This window comes from Littorina saxatilis, linkage group LG12 (genome assembly GCF_037325665.1).
Source record: "Littorina saxatilis isolate snail1 linkage group LG12, US_GU_Lsax_2.0, whole genome shotgun sequence".
NCBI lineage: Eukaryota > Metazoa > Mollusca > Gastropoda > Littorinimorpha > Littorinidae > Littorina > Littorina saxatilis.
Genome location: NC_090256.1, coordinates 78,008,430 through 78,027,105, shown reverse-complemented (window position 1 = coordinate 78,027,105; position 18,676 = coordinate 78,008,430). Strand labels below are relative to the sequence as shown.

Genomic DNA, 18,676 nt, shown 5'->3' with positions numbered 1-18,676 from the left:
ACCTGTGTAAATGTACCCCCATTTTAAGACTCCCTCCCTTGTGATACCTTTTCTCAGACTTTCTGTTGATAACCTGTGTAAATGTACCCCCATTTTAAGACTCCCTCCCTTGTGATACCTTTTCTCAGACTTTCTGTTGATAACCTGTGTAAATGTACCCCCATTTTAAGACTCCCTCCCTTGTGATACCTTTTCTCGGACTTTCTGTTGATAACCTGTGTAAATGTACCCCCATTTTAAGACTTAGTTTTCTCCGACTTTCTGTTGATAACCTGTGTAAATGTACCCCCATTTTAAGACTTAGTTTTCTCCGACTTTCTGTTGATAACCTGTGTAAATGTACCCCCATTTTAAGACTCCCTCCCTTGTGATACCTTTTCTCAGACTTTCTGTTGATAACCTGTGTAAATGTACCCCCATTTTAAGACTCCCTCCCTTGTGATACCTTTTCTCAGACTTTCTGTTGATAACCTGTGTAAATGTACCCCCATTTTAAGACTCTTTCCTTTTTCAGACCTGCTTTTCTCAGATTTGTGGAGGTCTTTTACGAGGGGTATCTCTGTATCAAACACACTTGCTTCTCTCACAGTGACACCTGTACACAGGGCAATTTAGTCACACCGGTGTCTTTCACATCATTCCATGCAACACAAGGTCATAATCTGACAAACACAACTGCTTTTCTCTGCATCTGATGCATCAATGCAAACGGCACTGCATTATAAAAACAACTGCTTCTATTGCCGAACCTGAAGTCAAAACACAGAGAGGGCAATTTCTTGTCTGCAGACCCGAGGTAACCTAGCCACGCGCAGGACTTCCAGCCATCCGTAGAACTTGACACATTTGCATCACCTACTTATGGCCCTCAATCCAGTCTTAAAACATTTGTATTTATCATCTGAGGAAAGGTGGGATAGATTTGTTGAAGAAGCTGTGACACATGTTGCGATCCCTGTTGTCCCCCCAGCCCCCGTTGGCTTTAGGATCGCGCAGTTTGAACCTGGAGTCCCCGTCCACCGCCACGGTGTTGGGGAAGAGATACTGTCTGTTTTGTGTGAGCTGCGTCTCCACTTGCCGCACTTTGGCCGCAGGATCACAGTTCTTGGACTTGGTGTGCATCCCACTGAAACAAACAGGGGAAAAATACTACTTATTGCTCTATACTGAACACATAAACAAACGCACACACACACGTCCATACACACACTAACAAGCACACACACTTACACTCAAACAAGGACACACATGTGCACACACACACACTCCATCACTCTCTTTTGGCTTCTCGCTCACAACAAACTGTTACCCTTGAAAAACCACCTTCAAATATCCAAAACAAACGCCAGCTGAGAGATCAAGCACACTTGAACCATCCATAATTAAGTGTTGAGATGTAATGGGTAAAAGAAAGTGAGCCTACAATCCATTAATCTATTAATTAATGTAATGTTCATCCATCAGAACCATACCATTCTCCAATGTGAAAAACCCGTGTTGCCTTCATCTTGAGAAGACGTATCTTGTTGGGTACACACTTCATGCTGAGATGTTGCAGTGTCCAGTCCCAGTTGTAATCATCATGATCACAAAATTCCTGAGTAGGAAAAACAACAACATTAAATATAAAACGACTTATTTCTTTTTTATAACTAAACTACTTGGGGGGAAAAATAAGATAAAAAAGCACACAAAAAAGAGAGAAAAAAATGTCTTCCCATGTTTGTTGTTTCCTAAAGAACTGTGCTAAGAAGCTTCGTATTTTAAAAGGTATATTTTGTTGAAGGTAATTGACAGAAAGTGTCGCTTAATGGGAGGTGTCTGCTAATCAGAAAGGTCTTACATCACAGGTACAGTGACTGTCTTTTCAGGGTGCTTTGCCATAATACCAGAAAACATACCCATGTAATGTCATTTACATCACCAGCTCAGAAGTTCTGGTACATTCCAGACACATTTTTGAAAATATAGATTGCTCTTTAGCTACTATCTGATGAAAATATAGATTACTCTTTAGCTACTATCTGATGAAAATATAGATTACTCTTTAGCTACTATCTGATGAAAGCTAACTTTCAGCAGTTGTACATTTCACACATATATTCATCAGATTGATCTAGTGCCAGATATATTGCTTCATTAAAGCTGTGGTCTTTCTAAGACTATCCGGGGCTAGGTGTTTGAAAAGATAGGGCTGAGAATCATGTACAGAGGGCGGCCTGAAACCCTCACAACACTGCCCGCATGACCTTGACAGCTTCATTCAACGCTTGACTTTTGCGCTGGTTACTTCCTGTCTTTTCGAACACCTAGCCCCGGATAGTTCTAGAGAGACCACAGCTTTAAGACATGAAGTCCACAGCAAAAAGAGACCAGGATCACACAAATATCATCAATGACACTGCAACAACAAAATAAGTGACTCACTTTTCCACACTTTTTGATTTCTGTCCACAAGTTGCGGGTGAACGCCATACCCATGTTGTGTTTTGAAGAGATCCAGTAGGCCCTTTCAACCTGTAAATTATACATAATCAAAACCAAACATAAACATCTAATGACACTTGTCATGCTTCTTTCATTCCTTCAAAAGCAGCTAGGCTTGTATTTTGCTGCAGTGGAACCCCCCTAAATTAAATCTTTAAAAAATCAAGTCTCAAAAGGGAGGTAAATTTTCAGAGGTTATAAACAGAAAATCAGAGAAAACAAGGTCTTAAAAGGGGGGGAAGGGCGGGGATGTAGCTCAGTCTGGATTTGTATCCAGTTGGCCGCTGTCAGCGTGAGTTCGTCCCCACGTTCGGCGAGAGATTTATTTCTCAGAGTTTACTTTGTGTGCAGACTCTCCTCGGTGTCCGAACACCCCCGTGTGTACACGCAAGCACAAGACCAAGTGCGCACGAAAAAGATCCTGTAATCCATGTCAGAGTTCGGTGGGTTATAGAAACACGAAAATACCCAGCATGCTTCCTCCGAAAACGGCGTATGGCTGCCTAAAAGGCAGGGTAAAAAACGGTCATACACGTAAAATTCCACTCGTGCAAAAAACACGAGTGCACATGGGAGTTTCAGGGCGGGGATGTAGCTCAGTTCGTCCCCACGTTCGGCGAGAGATTTATTTCTCAGAGTTTACTTTGTGTGCAGACTCTCCTCGGTGTCCGAACACCCCCGTGTGTACACGCAAGCACAAGACCAAGTGCGCACGAAAAAGATCCTGTAATCCATGTCAGAGTTCGGTGGGTTATAGAAACACGAAAATACCCAGCATGCTTCCTCCGAAAACGGTGTATGGCTGCCTAAATGGCAGGGTAAAAAACGGTCATACACGTAAAATTCCACTCGTGCAAAAAACACGAGTGCACATGGGAGTTTCAGCCCTTGAAACGCAGAAGAAGAAGAAGAAGAAAAAAAAGGGAGGGATTCTTATACTGGGGGGTCTTGACAGATGGGTTCCACTGTAGTCAACTTGAGCACTGTACAAACTGCTGCCACAGTTACTGCCACAGTTACTGCCACAGTTACTGCCACAGTTACTGCCACAACAAATTGGAAAGAAGAAAACGCTTCATAAATAAAATAATGAGGGGGAACTCTCTGGGTCTGTACCTCTTTCTCTAATATACCTGATCCATACTTCACACCTTGCCTGAAAGTGAAAGCTAGCCGAGTGATGCCACTTGAATTACATGACTTGTAACTTGTAATAAGGATTCCCGCAGATCATTTTTAAGGTCAATCTCCTGATGATTTGAAGCAGGACTGTGAATTAGAGTCTGTTAAAACTATCACAGAAGGCATTGAAAGGTACCAGCTGATAAATGCTAAAAAGAAACATGGAGTCATTCTCAACTCCACTAAAAATAAAATGGACTAAAAATCATGAATAAACATGTGAAACAAACAGAAAAGAGGAAGGTAATAAATGTGATTAACTAAGAAAATCCAAACTGAACAGCAACTCAAAACAAATTCAAACCTATTTGGTTTAACGTTTGATAACAATCACAATCAAAACCTATTTGGTTTAACGTTTGATAACAATCACAATCAAAACCAACCATTACCTGTGGACTGCGAGCAAAGTTCTCATCTGGTTAACAGAAACCCAGGTAGCAAGCCAAAACGATAGTTACCATGCTGTTCATTTCATTCTGGCTTCAATTTACAGTTTGTTTAAGGTCTTAAATATTAGCATAGTTTGCACACGAAAAACACACACACATACAAATATACACTAGCGAGCGCGCACACGTCACAATATGCACACACAAGCCATTAAACACACACGGCATCAAGACAGTAAACACACAGACACACATAGAAAGACAAGACAGACAGACACACATACATTATACGTTATTTGCTTTTTTGACCAAAATATGACATTTTACACAGATCGAGACAGTCATTGTTCTCCGAGACCGCGATAGCGATCGAGGTGAACAATGACTGTCGAGATCTGTGTAAAATGTCATATTTTGGTCAAAAACGCAAATAACATTTATGTATCGATCGAATTCCTTTCAGGTACTATGACTTTGTTGTTGTTTTGACGATTGAACGAGCCCGGGCACACACACATGCAATCAAACACACAAGCTTCATATTTGGGCGTTTCAGGTTGACCGAAACTTCAAAGGAACTACAAAACACACGTCATGTACTGACTTTGTTGTTGTTTTGACATTGAACAGCACACACACATGCAATCAAACACATGACGTGTGTTTTGTAGTTCCTTTTAAAGTTTCGGTCAACCTGAAACGCCCAATTATAAAGTTTTGTAGGCCTCTGACATCACATGACTCAAAGAAGAGAAATCCAATCTCCAATCGATACATTAACATACATAGACAGACAGACAGATAGATAGACAAACACAAATAACTGAACAGATAACAGCAAGGAGGCCTCGTCTGTTTTTTCATGCAGTGTCCATCTTTGACAGAAATACTATCAACTTGTGCACATAATAATAATACTAATACTAATAATAAAAATACTAATACTAATAATGAGGATATTTATATGACGCAAATCCTAAAATAGTTCTAAGCGCCTCACAACACCATACATAAATAAATTATTCTGTACACAATTCCAACTCAAATATAAATGTATATCCACTCTGTACAGCTATACAACACTAGGGCACTGCAATCTTTCTGCAGCCATTCAATTACAATCGAAACACTCAAGGTAAATTCAACCTTACCTTTCCCCCATTAACTTTATAGTTTTGAGACTTGTCGTAGTTGCCCAGAACAAGCATACGGCAGTCTGCGCAGTCTCTGCAAGACAAAAACAACAACAGAATTTTGAAAGAAAAGGACAGAGAAAATGAAATTGATTCTTCCAAAGAAAGTACAGCGAAGTCTTTCTCATAGGAGCTTTTTGGGAACTTCAATATTATGTGTTATCTAATGTTTGTCTTCCAATGTCTGAAATTGTGATTTTACCATAATCATGGTCCGTGTGTCTGTGTGTGTGTGTGAGAGAGAGAGACAGAGAGAGAGAGAGAGAGAGAGAGAGAGAGAGAGAGAGAGAGAGAGAGAGACAGAGAGAGAGAGAGAGAGAGAGAGAGAGAGAGAGAGAGAGAGAGGGAGGATAATCTTCAATTATGAAACGCTCCTTGATGTATCAATTCTGTTTGCATCGTATATTGACCTCTTTGCACAAAAACAAAAGGCTGTGATTCTGTGAATGCCGGATGCCTTTCAGACAACTCTGTTTAGAAGAGTGGTACTCACTTGTTTCTGACGTTTTGCATCATCTGCAGTGAGAAGAGAATGTCTTCTGACACGTAATAATCATCTTCCAGCAGCAACACATGGCCCTCATAACCCTCCAGTAGTCTCACTTCCTCAAATACGAACCGTAGCTGCAAAAACAAAGACATGAGTCAGTATAAGAGAGACAGACAGAGAGATATAAACAGACACACACAAATCAGTGAACACACACACACACACACACACTCTTTCTTTTTTTTTTGCCCCGCCCCCCCCCCCCCCCTCATGCCTGCATCATTTACTTCACAATATCTTACACACACACAAACACACACAAAACAAGAGAAGTGTCTCACATGAGTACACGCCAGTACAACTCATCAGGTTTTTTTGCATGTTATCTTCACAATTTCATGGCAATCTTACACCAAACAAACCGAACATGGCTTAGGCCAAAAAAAAATAGGTGTGGTTAAGGTAACATAGCCAAAAAAAATAGGGTAGGAAGGTAGGCAATCACTTTTTTTTTTAAACTTTTTTTTCTAATGTGTACAAATTAAACCTACTTGACAGGGAAATAAGTGTGCGACTCGAGCGCTTTCGCTTTCATTGCGTTTTCTGCACTCTTTTGTTTGTTGTTGACAAATGTAAAAAAAAGTTATAGGGTCGGCCCCTAAAAATAGGGTAGGTCGGGTTACCGTAACCACACCTATTTTTTTTTTAGGCCTTATCAATAAATTTCTCAGATCAGGGTTATCTTGTCAAAATACCAGATCCTAATATCCAAAAGAAATCACAATGGCTATAACCAAGTCTTGTTGGTATCACTTGCAGTTTAGCTTTTTATGGTACATACCTTCCAAATCCAGTGGTGTTTGGTCTGGCAGTATTTGGATTCTCTGTAATGACCGTATTTATCTGGGTGCCCTGCATTGTTGCATTGTTTCAACACAGCCCTGTACATAAAAAAGTAAAATTTGGTAAAGATTTAAAACAATCACTTGCAGTCAAACCTTACCCCAATCTATTACAGGTCATTAATAATATGTCAGTCATGTGAGAATTCTGAAACAGATGCACTTCCAATAAATGTCCGGTTTCAATGGTAATGAGTTTTTGAACTGCAACCTTACTCTTAATCTTAAAATCAAAACCACTGGTATCAAATTATAAAATTCAACAAAAGGTGTATGCCAGAACTCTGGCTCAAAGAGTGACCTACCAGCTTGCTGCTCACTATAGTTCCACAATTTCTAAGCTGAGGGCAAGGCATGGTGCCATGGAAGTCAGCGAAGATTACAAAGCGGTGATAAAACTGCATTAGGCTGGATGCATTACATACCACCTGAGTGGGTAACAGGGCTATGCCTACTCTGTGCTTCAGGTCAAACAGTCATCAATACATGCACTGCAGAAGATACTTTAATGTTCAACATTACCATGAAATCTGTGACTGTAATAGCTTATCAACAAAAACATTCTTTGCCGTTAATGAATTTTAAATCAGTAGTGTGTTTTCAGTGTGGACCAGATAACGTACAATGAAATTAACATTTTAAAGTCCTCAGTATCAGCAGTGACCAACTACGAGCATGTTTTGATAACAAAAAAAGATAACTAGACAATATATCAAGAGTCTATGCTTGAAAAGCATGTCTCACTGGTCCTTCTTGATATCCCTCGGACAGTCGTTGGGATCCTCTCCTGGAAACCTGTTGTGGTAAATCTGCTGGGAGTGAGGGAAGAATATCTGTAGGACCTGAAACACAACACAACACTTCATCAAGAAAGAAAGAATGTCGCCGTGAAGGACCTTGTCACAATTGGAGTTCTGGGGTACAGGAAAATACCAATACATAGACAGACAAATTCTGCTTTCAAAAGTGAAGACAGTTCGGAAGATTTTATAAAAGATACGTCAAATTAACATGTGATGGATTTGACCAGTGTTACATTCCTGATGCCCAAGGAAATTGTTGAACACACTCACAACTCCTAACATGGGAAATAGACCTGAATGATATTTCAACAGCTACAGCTATGCACTGGTATAATACAGGGGTAACAACCAAGCCAACAGCTATACATATAACGTTAATAATCCCAACAGGCACATCTCTGGCCAGGTGCTCAACCAACACAGGCAAGTTTTTAGTGAATTCTTTCTTTTGATTTGAGGTCAAAATGGTAAAAGTGTTAAAGTTTTGTTTAAAACTTGAGTCAATGACTTCATCCCCAAAAGTGTTAAGTTTACTGTTCATTGATTAAATTAACAATACAACTTTATGTTCAAAGCAAGAGAACATTATCTTCAGAACATTTTGCAGGCACACAGTAGAAGTAAACTAGAATAAGAAAATTGACATTGTACTACTACAAAAACGAGTTTCTACATAAAGGGACAAAGTCTGTCAATTATTAGCAAAACAGAACCTTAACGCCCAAAACAAATGTGCATACTTTGAATGTCACAGAACCAATGATGTTCAAATTTTAGATGACCAGTGAATGTTAAATACACGTAGTAACAAATCAAGGGTGAGACTTGAGTGGAAATGAAAACAACTTACTGGGGCATGACCCGCTTCTGGGATGCCTAATGAAGCTGAGAAATATATATAATTCTGACACCAAAAATGGGTCATTTAATGTGTTTAAGACTTACAGTTAACGCAAACTTACGTGGATCCACCTACAAGTCCCTTAAAAATTCAACAAAACACAAAAAAACTGATAACCTGGCTAAGTAAGAAAGACAAACTTACGGGACAAAATGTGATGCTGCCAATGAGCTCGTTCAGTTCATGAGAGTAGACATCGTGTGAGACGACTAACAACACATTGTCAATGCCCCTGACTTTGCTGAGCGAGGAAATCAGCAGCTTCAAATGGTCCGCTCGGTTGTGGGCCTGAATCACCATGACAATGCTCTCTGACCCCAGCGCCAGACCAAACTTGTCAAGGTTATGGACATATTGTTCTTTGTTCAGACGCTGGATCTCCTGCTTGATTTCCTCTAGGTTGCTGGTGTTGAGAGTGAGACTGGGCCCCTGCAGGGAAGCAGGCTGCAACAGACCAACACACAACAGTAGCTTAGTAATCATTGATGTATTAACTGTACACATGTACTTACCGTATTTGACGGATTACAAGACGCACCGTTTTATAAGCCGCACCCCCGACTTTTAACAAAAAAATTGGGACGAGCCACGTATAGGCCGCGTCACTATATTAGCCGCCGTCGAAAAAAATATAATCAGATCGTGTCAATCAATCAAAACAACCAGGCAAACGAAAGTACGGTATTTGGCGAAATCGGCTCCGAGAATAAACAAGTGAAACAAAGAAGAAAAGTGAAAAAGTTTGAAGAAAAATATCACACACACAATTTGTAACCAACACACACATGTAGTCCCGCCCAGAATAAGCTTTTTTGGGATGATTTACGATTTTTGCGCACATTTCGAGCAGACGAAAACACAACATGGCGGCTCTCGCTCCTCCAACTATCGCGAGACACAAAAAAATCGAAATCTCGCCTGCGCGAGATCCTGATACATCCGGTGTTTCTCTGTACGCTATCTTGTTGACAAACAAAGATTCGCGAAAGAAATAGAAAAGCGCTGAGTCTTGAGTAGAGAGCTAATAAAGTACCGGTAATCGCTAATCGAGAAAAATGAAAATCCGCGGCGACTTCCATTAGGTGAATGCTATTCGGCGGGGATATAGCTCAGTTGGTAGCGCGCTGGATTTGTATTCAGTTGGCCGCTGTCAGCGTGAGTTCGATCCCAGGTTCGGCGGAAATTTATTTCACAGAGTCAACTTTGTGTGCAGACTCTCTTCGGTGTCCGAACCTCCCCCCGTGTACACTACATTGGGTGTGCACGTTAAAGATCCCACGATTGACAAAAGGGTCTTTCCTGGCAAAATTGCTTAGGCACAGTTAATAATTGTCTACCTATACCCGTGTGACTTGGAATAATAGGCCGTGAAAGGTAAATATGCGCCAAAATGGCTGCAATCTACTGGCCGTATAAAATTTCATCTCACACGGCATCACTGCAGAGCGCCTAGAACTGTACCCACGGAATATGCGCGATATAAGACTCATTGATTGATTGATTGATTGAAGTTTAGGTAACGTTTTAGCCGCATCTTTTTATAAGCCGCAATGCGCTTTTTTTTAAAAAAAAGTCGCGGCTTGTAGTCCGTCAAATACGGTACCCGAGTGACAATGATTCAAATGGTGATGGCTGACAATTTGCAATTGTGAACAGATTTGTTCACTTTATAAAAATAGGTTCCTGCAAAGTGTTTTTTTAATTTTTTTTTAGCTCAGTGAGCCCTGCGGCTGTAGAATTTACTCTTACCTCAAAATGTTTCTCAGCACCTAAGGCTGTAGAATCTACTGCCGTTCACACCAATTCATTTTAAACTGGAAGGCTTGCTTCAAAAGCAAGCATATTTATGTTATTTACGTTACTACTTCTACACTTGCAATGTTCACGTAATACTGGAAACTGCACCAGAAAGAAGCTGCATGGCTTTTGCTGTTGTCACAAATGTTTGATCAACTTCATGGCCTAGCAGGCACGTTTCACTGCGCAACAAGTCTTGCAATGTTGCATGAGATTCTGACGGTGACATTGATCCTAATGCTGAAGATATGAAAATAGCATCAACTTCAACGTCTTCACAAAAGGTATGTGAAAAAAATGTGAAGGCTGTACTGTGCAGGTAAGTTTAGAAGTTCTGAACGCAGAGGTATGCAGGCCCAAAACCCCTGTCCCAAGTTAAATCGAAAATTTTATAAGTAAATTTTCATTTGATTAATATACTTACCCGAATCACATAAAGCATTGACACAGTCTGAGATGCTAAGGTCTGAAAAGGCTACCTGTCTTAAACAATTTTAAAGGGAAGCAACCCCACCACAAGAAAGTGTAAACGGAGCCATGGTAATGACTACACACCCAGGGAGTTACCTCCCATTGGTGTGTACTACGTCACTACCGCTCCTCAACACGTGGTCAAGATCATACGGCTTTAAAGAAAACTAAAAAACCATAAGCGGGGTTGGCGGGAGGGAATTAACTGTGTGATTCGGGTAAGTATATTAATCAAATGAAAATTTACTTATAAAATTTTCGATTAAATTACATATTCTTACTCCGAATCACATAAAGCAGATAGCTTCAACAAGGTGGTGGAAAAGAAAAATCCAACTCACTCAAGTCCTTGCCAAAAACTGGCCTCCTGCAATCATGGCAGGAAGAGCTCTGGAGCCGTTCTGACGAACAGCAGAGATGTCTCTCAGATAAAAATTTAAGAAGACATCCTCAGAGCGCCAGTACGCAGTATGCAGTACATCCTCCAGTCTCCTCGACCGCAAAACGGCCAAAGAGGAAGCCCAAGCCCGAGTTTCATGGGCTCGAGCAGAGTCAAGAGGAAGGACAGCCCTTGTTCAAACGGATTTAACTTTGCCCTTAACATCAGCCTTGCCGCGTTTTTTATCGCTGTCAGACATGCTGACGCACAAAATGGCGGCCAAACCGCAAAAGTTACTGAAAAATACAAGTCCAAAACATGGACGAAAATATATCAGCAACTACGAAAATTCCTGTCAACAAAAAATAACAAGTCGCGTAAGGCGAAATACAACATTTAGTCAAGCTCAGTCGAACTCACAGAATGAAACTGAACGCACTACTGCATTTGTTCACAATGACCGTAGTCCGCCGCTTGTGCAAAACAGAGTGAAACTGACGAGCCTGTTCAGCGCTGTAGTGGTTTCGCTGTGCTGCATAGCACGCTTTTCTGTACCTCTCTTCGTTTTAACTTTCTGAGCGTGTTTTTAATCCAAACATATCATATCTATATGTTTTTGGAATCAGGAACCGACAAGGAATAAGACGGAATTGTTTTTAAATCGATTTTGGAAATTTAATTTTGATCATAATTTTTATATTTTTAATTTTCAGAGCTTGTTTTTAATCCAAATATAACATATGTATATGTTTTTGGAATCAGCAAATGACGAAGAATAAGATGAAATTGTTTTTGGATCGTTTAATAAAAAAATAATTTTAATTACAAGTTTCCGATTTTTAATGACCAAACTCACTCATTAGTTTTTAAGCCACCAAGCTGAAATGCAATACCAAACCCCGGCCTTCGTCGAAGATTGCTTGGCCAAAATTTCAATCAATTTGATTGAAAAATGAGGGTGTGACAGTTCCGCCTCAACTTTTACAACAAGAAGAGCAAACGCTCGATCGAGTCACTTTCGCAGTTCTGAATATTATATGAGGCATCAGATGGACAGGAAGAAATTGCTATTCACAACACAATGAGTCACGTTCACATAAAATTTGAGCCCGGTCACTTTTATAGTTTCCGAGAAAAGCCCAACGTTAAGTTGTGTGTTGCCGAACAGAAAAGGCTAGTTATCTCCCTTGTTTTTCTGATAACGTTCGTAAAAGGCTACAGATGTAAATACTTTGATGTAAAGAATAATCCTACAAAGTTTCAATCACATCCGATGAACTTTGTCAAAGATATAAAATGTCTAATTTTTCCTTTGACGCTGACCTGTGACCTTGAAAAAGGTCAAAGGTCAACGAAACCATCGTTAAAGTGTAGAGGTCATTGGAGGTCACGACTAAACAAAATATGAGCCCGATCGCTTTGATAGTTTCCGAGAAAAGTCCAACGTTAAGGTGGTGTCTACGGACGGCCGGCTGGCCGGACGGCCGGCCGGCCGGCCGGCCGGACAGACTAACACTGACCGATTACATAGAGTCACTTTTTCTCAAGTGACTCAAAAAGCCGGATATGACGTCATCAAAGACATTTATCGAAAAAAAGAAAAAAACGTCCGGGGATATCATTCCCAGGAACTCTCATGTCAAATTTCATAAAGATCGGTCCAGTAGTTTGGTCTGAATCGCTCTACACACACACACAGACAGACACACACACACACACACATACACCACGACCCTCGTCTCGATTCCCCCCTCTATGTTAAAACATTTAGTCAAAACTTGACTAAATATAAAAAGGAACAAGCTCACCAACTACCAACGCAGAAGGTAATAAGACGGGTAAGTGGGTGCCGGTGGGTGTCAAGCAGACACCAAACAGCAAAAGCCACGAGAGCGCCAAAAATCCACGACCTTCTCTCAGAAGCTGAAAAAGTCGTATGATCTTGACCACGTGTTGAGGAATGGTAGTGACGTAGTACACACCAATGAGAGGTAACTCCCTGGGTGTGTGGTCATTACCATGGCTCCGTTTACACTTTTTTTGTGGTGGGGTTGCTTCCCTTTAAAATTGTTTAAGACGGGTAGCCTTTTCAGACCTTAGCATCTCAGACTGTGTCAATGCTTTATGTGATTCGGAGTAAGAATATGTAATTTAATCGACCGATTGGTGCTAAGAGGGCGTAAAACTCGATTTGTCAGTCAGGCCCAAACCCCTCAGGCTGGGAGTGCTGCCTTAGCAGGCTTAGAGCGTTGGGATCAAAGGGCTGGGAGTGCTGCCTTAGCAGGCTTAGAGCGTTGGGATCAAAGGGCTAAGACTGCTATCTCTCTTTGTCTCTTCATCACGCATGCCGTAGATTTACATCCATTTTTGGAGGTCTTCACCAGGAAGTTGAATGGACAAATGTCAAAAGTTGTAATCTGACATCACACTGACGGTGATGTTCCATCGCTTTCATAGGTATGTCCACAGAGATATAGAATAGAGCCACCAAGCGCCGGAACACATGCAGTAACCGAGACCCACGCGCCGGCCATCGCGGTGTGCCCATTCTTTCGCTGGCACACCCTGCTTTCGCTCTGCTAATCAGTCAGTGGTGCCGACATTTGACTCTCCTCTTCAATAAACAAGCTGCCTGCATGGTAAGTGCATTTTTTTCACTGCCGAATTAAACAGCTCTCATCCTCAACATTTAAGTTAGTGAACTTAAAATGTATTCTTAATAGTTAATTACACTCGTCGGGAAGCCGGACAATTCAGTTTCACTGAACACGTATAGGCCTACTTGTGTATAGGTCATGTCTTAAACTACATATTTCAGTGACACATCTTTGGATTTTCCAGACTAAATTGGGTTACACAGTGGGTACTTTTGTAAACATCTGATCAGTTTTAGATCTATTTTATTGTCTGCGCGACGGTTAAATATAAGCTTATCCTCTATTATAAAAGAGAACATACTTTGTGTTCAATTACCTATCCATTTTGTTTATTTATTCCTCAGAGATCCAACAGACGATCTAAAGCAAAGGTATGCCACAGTGCGTGGCATGGGGGTGCCACTACAGGACCGATGGGAAAGGACTAAAGGGAAAAGAAACAGGAACAACGGTGCACCGGTAAGTTACATTTGTTTTTTCATTCGCGCTTACACGTGTCATCGAAATAACCTCACCTGTAATATGCCAATTGGAAACACAGAATGGGAATCGCGTGCTAATCAAGTACGTAATCCATGATTTTTTTATTTGTAGGTTCCCAAAAGACCCAGAAAGACGTAACATATGGACCAGAGCGCTTCGAAGGGAAGGCTTCCAAGCGACAAACACCATGGTTCTGTGCTCAAGTCATTTTGAAGAATCTTGCTTTGACCCATTTGGTCAAACTACACGTCTTGTGAAAACTGCTGTTCCCACGCTGTTCGACTTTCCACAGCACCTGCAAGTCAAGGTAAGCTGAATAATGCAAAACTTAAAGAAATACACAGCAACAGTAAAACAGCGATCATTTCCATCAATTATGAAATAAAGAGAGAGAGAGAGAGAGAGAGAGAGAGAGAGAGAGAGAGAGAGAGAGAGAGAGAGAGAGAGAGAGAGAGAGAGAGAGAGAGAGTAAGCATTGTGTTTGCGCTGGTTGGGGGGTATCTGTTGTTTGCGGGAATATAATTAAACAATTCAAGGTTAATATAATGATTTGTTTCCACAGAAACAACAGACCCGGAGAGCTCCAGCTGCTAGGACTGTGACACTGACGGAAGATGACCCACCATCACCATCTACAAGTACCAGGGCAGGGCAGAGTGAATTGAATGTTTTTTTGTGATCATTCATATGGGCTCAACACTCCCGTTAAAATGAAAAGAAAACTTGACTTAGCGATTGAAACGATTGGTGACTTCCAGAAGAAGCTTAAGCTCGCTCGAGATCAAAACAGAAGATTGCAGGAACAGAGTAAAAACTCTAAAAGGCGTCGTTGACAATCTCAAGCAGACAAATTTGATTTCAGATAACTGTGCAGAACATCTGGAAACTTCGTTCCCGTGTGTTCCCCATCAGCTAATGCGTCGACTCATGAAAACGAAAGGTAGCAAATCGACAGCTGAGTACCACCCTGCCTTGAAATCTTTTGCGTTGACTTTGCAATTTTACTCTTCGAAGGCATACAACTATGTCAGGGACACCTTCGGACTGGGACTTCCACACCTGAATACCATCAGACGGTGGTTTGGTGGGATCGACGGGGAGCCTGGTTTCACCTCTGATCGAGGTATTCACGTCACTTGAGCGGAATGTAAAAGAAGCAAAGGAGAACAAGACAGAAGTTGTATGCAGCTTGATGATCGACGAGATGTCCATAAAAAAACACGTCGAATGGAACGGCGAAAAGATGGTTGGTTTTGTTGACGTTGGTGCGGGTGTGATTGACGACTCTGCTCCCCCAGCAACAGACGCTCTCGTCTTCATGCTAGTCTGCATCAACGGATCTTGGAAGGTACCTGTTGGATACTTTTTCAGACCTGCCTACCCCTGAAATGTACCATGTGTAGTTTTGGGTGTGAAAATAAGGCAAATGTGTAGTTTGGCAGGTGAATGTGTAGTATTTCAATTTGATCAACCCAAACCGCAAAACAGAACAGTTACTTATACCGTACTAAAACAAACACTCAACACTCCAAACAAAACTATTACAATGTGAACAATACTCCTCATACAAATACAAACAAAGCCCCCACAAAAATACAAGCCAAGCATTAAGTTTATTTGTTAAGAAAAAAATTATTAACTAGTTTGGAACATTTGCATGGGTGAAACTGATCAGAATTAAAAATAAGGAAAATGAGGCCGGGGTCCAGGGGCCGCCCACGCCCTGGTGGGGTGCAGGGGCAACGCCCTCTTAGGGGGCCCAGGGGGGCGAAGCCCCCCGGAAGAAAACGAAAAATCAGGCTTTTTAAGGGTAAAAGTAGGCCTTTCCTGGTATCTCAAACACACAAATTTGCACAGTAAACAATGATAACAAATGCCAAGCTGTAGTCCGATAATTCGCGCGCTCAGGGAAACAAAGATTCAGCGATGTCCGGTCACTGTGTTAGAGAAAATACAGATCGGATCGCCGGCGAAAAAAAAAAAAAATATTTTTTTTATTTTTTTTTTACAGATTTTCAAAATAAGGAATTCTTTATTTGACCAATTTCATTTGGCGGATTTCCGCCCTAAGGCGGAAAAGTTTCACCCATGCATTTGTTAAAAAAAAAGCTATGTTGAGGGGTATGCAGTTCATATACAGTGGGACCCCCTATTCAAGACCTGTGACAATCTGAGAACATCAAGTCACAAAAAGTAGGGACTGGGAGTATGTGTATCAACATGAAGGCAAATTTGCATATAAACAGAACAGGTTTGCGTCGGCAATAATAATAATATGGCAGGTCATTGCCTCTGCTCTGGTTACCGATCTCTCAAAAGTGAGCTTGTCTTGGTCTTCTTTCCCTGGCACGGGTTTCTTCACAAAACAGTCCAATTTTTCCTCTGCTTTGGTCGGGATTTCTCGAATTCCTCATGAGAAGTGCTTTTCTTGTGGCGGTTACACGGTCGTAAAGCCCACTGTGCTTCTCTGAAAAAGCCGTGTTGCACACAGTGCAGTGGGCAAAATGCTTCCCTTTTCTCCACGAAACTAGGCATGGATGCTCCTCATAGTACTTTGGCAGAAAAGCCTTGCTGGGAGTTTGACCAAGCTTCTTTTTTTTGCTCCGTGGCGGTTGATCGCCAAAGTCTTCTGAATCCGTGTTCGTCGCTGTAGCCATTTTTTTCCCTCCAGAAAGAATGAGCTACGAAGTGACCGCGTTCAGAAAAGTATGTGCTGAAACGCCCGCGATAGTTGTAATAACAGCAGCAAGACCAACTGACTACGCTACTCTCGCGGGCGCCGGGCATGTTTTGCACGCAGTACACAACCGGTTAGTACAAATTATGGATCGGAACTCGCTCGCGTTTTTGCGTATTCAAAATGTCAAAATGTGTAGTCGAAACGAAACGTTTGCGTAGTATAAGACAAGCATGCGTAGTTGCGTAGTTTGGGGACCAAAATCGTAGTTTACTACGCTCAATGTGTAGTGTAAACAGGTCTGCTTTTTGATCAAAGGCATGTCAGGCTCCGAACGAGCTAATCTGATCCGGCAATGTTTGATGAAGGTAGCAGACACCGGAGTTAAGGTATAGTGTCGTTAACCTGTGACGGCCCGTCTTGCCACTTCTCCATGCTCAGGGACCTTGGAGCCTCAATGCACCACGACAAAATCGAACCTGCCTTTCAACACCCATCACACCCAGAAGACAAGGTACAAGTCCTTCTTGACGTCTGTCACATGCTGAAGCTGCTCAGAAACGGCTTTGCCTCTTGCGGCTTGTTAAAAGACGGTTCAGGCCGAATCATTCGATGGAAGTACTTAGAGGAACTCCACGAGATTCAGGAGAGGGAGGGACTGCATTTGGGAAACAGACTAAGAAAGGAACACCTGTCATGGCCGAGCCAAAAAATGAAAGTCAAGCTGGCGGCTCAGACATTGGGCAACAGTGTGGCTGACGCTCTCGTGTTCTGCAGGGACTTTCTCAAGCTGGGTCAGTTCAACAACTGCCAGGGTACGGTAGACTTCATTCGCACCGCAGATAAGCTCTTTGACATCCTGAACTCAAGGAATAAGTTCGCTTAAAGAAATAGAGGAGCCCTCAAGCCCGAAACAGCAGCAGATTCCTTTGCGTTCTTGGACAAAGCATACGGCTACTTATCATCAGTACGAGACGTCGCTGGCAACCTCATGTGCACAACACCCAAGAAAACAGCCTTCCTTGGTTTCATGGCAGCAATAAAAGCTACAAAGGCCTTGTACGAGCAGCATGTTGGCCCGCAGAAACCCCTCCAGTATCTGCTCACATACAAACTTTCACAGGATCACCTTGAGCTCTTTTTTGGGGCAGTTCGGGCTTCGGGAGGCTTTTCCAACAAACCAACAGCCCGGCAGTTTGTTGCCATCTACAAGCGCCTCTTGATGCGCCATGATGTCCGGATTGTGACCAGGAATTCAGCACCACAGGACTTCACCGCAGTCTTGACCACGGCCACTTCATGCAACACAATGAGGAGGGCTGTCCCTGACTCCTCACAGGACATGCTGATTGCGCGTCGTTATGGCATGACTTCAACATCACACCTAGATGACGACGACATCACCGAGGAAGTGCCAGACCTGCCCGAGCTGTCCATTTTTCGGGAAGCTGCAGTGGGCTACATTGCCGGATATGTCGCCAAGATGGTAGCCCGAAGCACTCACTGTCCCGACTGTCGATCGGCTTTGACAACAAAGTGTCTGGACGGCACGCAGCCCAGCCTTTGCCTGGTATTGCAGAAAGACCGAGGGGGACTGACAAAGCCATCCGATAGCCTCGTCAAAATCTGCGCAGTGACTGAGAAGCTCTTTCAGAGAATGTTGTTTGTCAACGACGGAAGACTACCCCAAGGCACTGGATTCCCCTCAGCACTGTCACACGCAGTGTTGCAAGAAGTGGCGGGACACGTGTTTCACACACTCACTGACCATATGATGGACACAGAACCGGACAACAACCACATATTTGCATTCATCAAAGTATCGGCCCCTGCCTTCTGCAAAATTCGCATGCATCATCTTG

General features: G+C 42.2%; 1 protein-coding gene across 3 annotated transcripts in view; it reads right to left on the bottom strand.

Annotated features, from left to right (window-relative positions):
* Positions 1 to 310: 310 nt before the first annotated feature.
* Positions 311 to 18,676, bottom strand: part of LOC138982839 (alpha-1,6-mannosyl-glycoprotein 2-beta-N-acetylglucosaminyltransferase-like) — a 43,290-nt gene continuing 24,924 nt past the window's right edge. For 2 of the 3 annotated variants that reach the window (XM_070356203.1, XM_070356204.1), the window contains exons 3-10: positions 8,495 to 8,794; positions 7,391 to 7,488; positions 6,586 to 6,685; positions 5,748 to 5,878; positions 5,213 to 5,288; positions 2,428 to 2,517; positions 1,473 to 1,597; positions 311 to 1,126 (exon numbers count right to left, since the gene is read on the bottom strand). In XM_070356203.1, the coding sequence (XP_070212304.1) occupies positions 898 to 1,126; positions 1,473 to 1,597; positions 2,428 to 2,517; positions 5,213 to 5,288; positions 5,748 to 5,878; positions 6,586 to 6,685; positions 7,391 to 7,488; positions 8,495 to 8,794 (1,149 nt within the window). In that variant the 3' untranslated portion in view covers positions 311 to 897. Of the gene's footprint in view, positions 1,127 to 1,472; positions 1,598 to 2,427; positions 2,518 to 4,061; positions 4,088 to 5,212; positions 5,289 to 5,747; positions 5,879 to 6,585; positions 6,686 to 7,390; positions 7,489 to 8,494; positions 8,795 to 18,676 lie in introns of all 3 variants that reach the window. The other variant, XR_011460990.1, reaches the window with a different exon arrangement.